This window comes from Heterocephalus glaber, unplaced genomic scaffold, assembly GCF_053883595.1.
Source record: "Heterocephalus glaber isolate CG9 unplaced genomic scaffold, H.glaber_assembly_v1.0 deba00001564, whole genome shotgun sequence".
Lineage (NCBI taxonomy): Eukaryota > Metazoa > Chordata > Mammalia > Rodentia > Bathyergidae > Heterocephalus > Heterocephalus glaber.
The window spans coordinates 6,157,806-6,160,765 of record NW_028258351.1 but is presented as its reverse complement, the minus strand read 5'-3'; the positions used below and the strand labels follow the sequence as shown (position 1 = coordinate 6,160,765).

The 2,960-nt window shown below is 44.3% G+C and overlaps 1 protein-coding gene across 1 annotated transcript; it reads left to right on the top strand.

Annotated features, from left to right (window-relative positions):
* The first annotated feature begins 401 nt into the window (after window positions 1–401).
* Window positions 402–2,300, top strand: LOC101697988 (C-C motif chemokine 2). The gene is made up of 3 exons (XM_004870615.3): window positions 402–565; window positions 1,318–1,429; window positions 1,800–2,300. The coding sequence occupies exons 1-3, from the start codon at window positions 490–492 to the stop codon at window positions 1,969–1,971; spliced, it is 360 nt and encodes a 119-aa protein (XP_004870672.1). The 5' UTR covers window positions 402–489; the 3' UTR covers window positions 1,972–2,300.
* Window positions 2,301–2,960: the final 660 nt, after the last annotated feature.

Here is a 2,960-nt window from a genome sequence, read left to right as displayed (position 1 = left end):
TGTGGGACAGGGCAAGCCCCCATGTGCTTGGCAAGCCCCTTGAGATCACAGTTTCTTTGCTTCCTCTTCTGTGACTTCAGTTTCCTTCCTTTTACTTAGGAGAAAGCAGAATCCTTAAGAGTGGCCCGCTGGGTCCACATCTATGGGCAGAATGGGTATATGGCCACCCTATCCCACCCCCACCCCCCCAAACTGAGCCTCCCTTCTTTGCCTCAGCAGTGGGTGAAAATAAGTGTCAAGTTCTGACCCACACCCTCCCTCTTCTACTTCCTGGAAACTTCCCAGGGTACTGAACTTGCTCAGCAGATTCAGATTCTACTCGTCATTCATTCATCACGATGTTGCCATAAGCCAAACCCTCTTGCCTGACTCCACCCTCATTAGATTTCAATAAAAAGCAAAGACACAGCCCCCAGAAAAGCAGAGAAGCTGAAACCAGCTCAGAAACCTCCAACTCTCACACTGAAGCTGGTGCTCCTACCCTCCACCATGCAGGTCTCTGCAGTCATTCTGTGCCTGATGCTCACAGCAGCCACCTTCAGCACCCCCCTGCTGGCTCAGCCAGGTAAGGCCCTGCCTCCTTCCTTCCGAAGCACATCACCCATCTCTGGGTTACCATGCACCTTCATCTCACCTTAGCAGCTCTTCTTCCAACATGAGGCAGCTCATAGGAGGACAGGGAGAGAGCCTAATCACACTGTGCTCCAAGGCAAAGAGCTAGAGTTCCAGCTGTGGACTCCAAATACAGCTCCTTGCAGGGTTGCAGCTCTAGAAACACACTTCTCCAGCTATTTTCAGTTGTACTAGGGGGTCTGGGTGACCAAAAGGAGGGGCATCTGGTAGCGGGTATTTGCAGACACAGGGAGGAGGGAGGAGACGCAGGTCTGAACTGTGCTTCATTCAGCCCAGCTTCTAGAGCCAGTGACTCTGCAGATGCATTAGGTATCAGCGACACTCGTGGCCAAGCATGAATTTTGGGGGTTTAAAAGGAGGCCCCATAGCTAGGATCCCTAGGTGATCTTTAGCCCTGATAATTTGAATTATTGCTCCCTTCTAATAATGTTTTCCTGAATTACCTAGTTTTAACAGCTCCCCTTTCCCTTGGCTATTACCAACATTGCACACCCATTTTATAGAATGGCAAAATGAGCCAGTGCATCAAAGGTCTAATTCTAGCTTTGATGAAGTACTAGGATTTAATAGGTCCTACCTCTACCTCTGCCGTCGCTTTTCCGTCTTCTCATGACTCTTTTCTGTTCTAAGATCAGAAACACCTAACCATCCTAAAATACCTTTGCTTTGTGATTTATTTTCCAGATGGAGTTAATGCCCCAGTCTGCTGCTATATATTTAACAAAAAGATCCCACTGAAGAGGGTGGTGAGCTATGAAAGAATCACCAGCAGCAGGTGTCCCAAAGAAGCTGTGATGTGAGTTGAACATACCAGTCCTAACAGGTCCACAGTTCTCCCTTGGAAAGCAAGAGATAATCCCCACAAACTTAGAGTCAAAGAGTTGTACCCTCAAACCCAATGCTCAACGGTCTCAAGTGGGAAAATTGAGACCAACAAGGAAAAGTTGATTCTCAGCATCATTCTCCATGTGGATGTACATTCAGGCCGTCCCAACTTCCTTAGCCGAAAGGCAGGATGGCTTCACCTGGGAACCTAGTAGAGCTGCTCCACGTTCCCCCGCCCACCTGCCTCCTCCTTTACCTCCCATGTCAGCCATTGGTGTAAAGTAGGCTGTGCTCCTGCACTGAAACTGCAGAGGTTTAACTCTGTCCTCTCTCTCCCACAGCTTCCAGACCATAGCGAACAGGGAGATCTGCGCTGACCCCACGCAGAAGTGGGTCAAGGACTACATTGCCAAACTGGACCAGAAAACCCAGCTGAAACAGAATTCAACTGCACCAGCAACTTCAATCCTCTTGAACACTAGCTTCACCACCCAAGAGCCTAAAAACCTGTAGCTAATTTATCTACCACTGTATTTCCTCAATAACCTCTAGTACTAGTATGAACTTTATTGATATGAAACATGATGTCTTAAGTAATGTTAATCTTATTTAACTTATTGGTATTTTAATTTTATCTTCCGTGAGTATTAGTATTTGTAGAGACTTGGGAACTTTGTTCTCTTTCTATGAAACCCAATTCTACACCTGGGATGTTATTAAGGTCTTTGCAAGGATCTTGAATGCAAAAAAAAATTGTTTTAAATTTCAAAACACCGCTAAAAATATTGTTGTGAAAGTGAATATTATATAACTATTGAATTAAAAAATATATATTTTTGTATAAAACTTGACTTTTGGTGTTTGCTTGAAGGAAACAACAAAGCTGAGATTATGAATCAGATAAAAGAAATATAACTCCCAACCTATTACAGATTAGATGTGCTGAGTTCATGTCCCCTGAAATCAAAGAATGAATTCTAAGAGACAGTGGAGGTTAAGAGTAACAAAATTTTATTGAGAAACAGCTCCTGAGAGATGGGGGGTGGGGGAGATTCTGAAAGTGGGTTTCCACCAAGGTCCTTTGCCAGGTGTAATTTATGCAATGAAGTCACAATGTGGGTACAATGTGGGTACAATGTGGGTCAAGCTACAATCAACCTATAGAATTATAAGTACAGCCACTTAGCTAATATCAATCCAATAAGGAAATGAGTCACATAGCAAGGGTGCTTGAAAAAAATCAAGATATTCTTGGGAAATGATGGGTCCAGATGCTCTGATCACCCACCTGGGCAATTGATGCCTATCTGAACTTGCTGGACCAAATGGTGCTAATTACAAAAGAATTTCAAGTTATTGTTTATCTCTTAGGGAGGCATGAAAGCCTGTCCTTTGTGCCTTTATCTTGAAGCCTGGCCTTCTTCAGATGTGCCTCTAGCCACAATTCTGATGCCTTTATATACTCTGACATTTTAGAAAGCTTAGTCCCTCTCTATGTATTA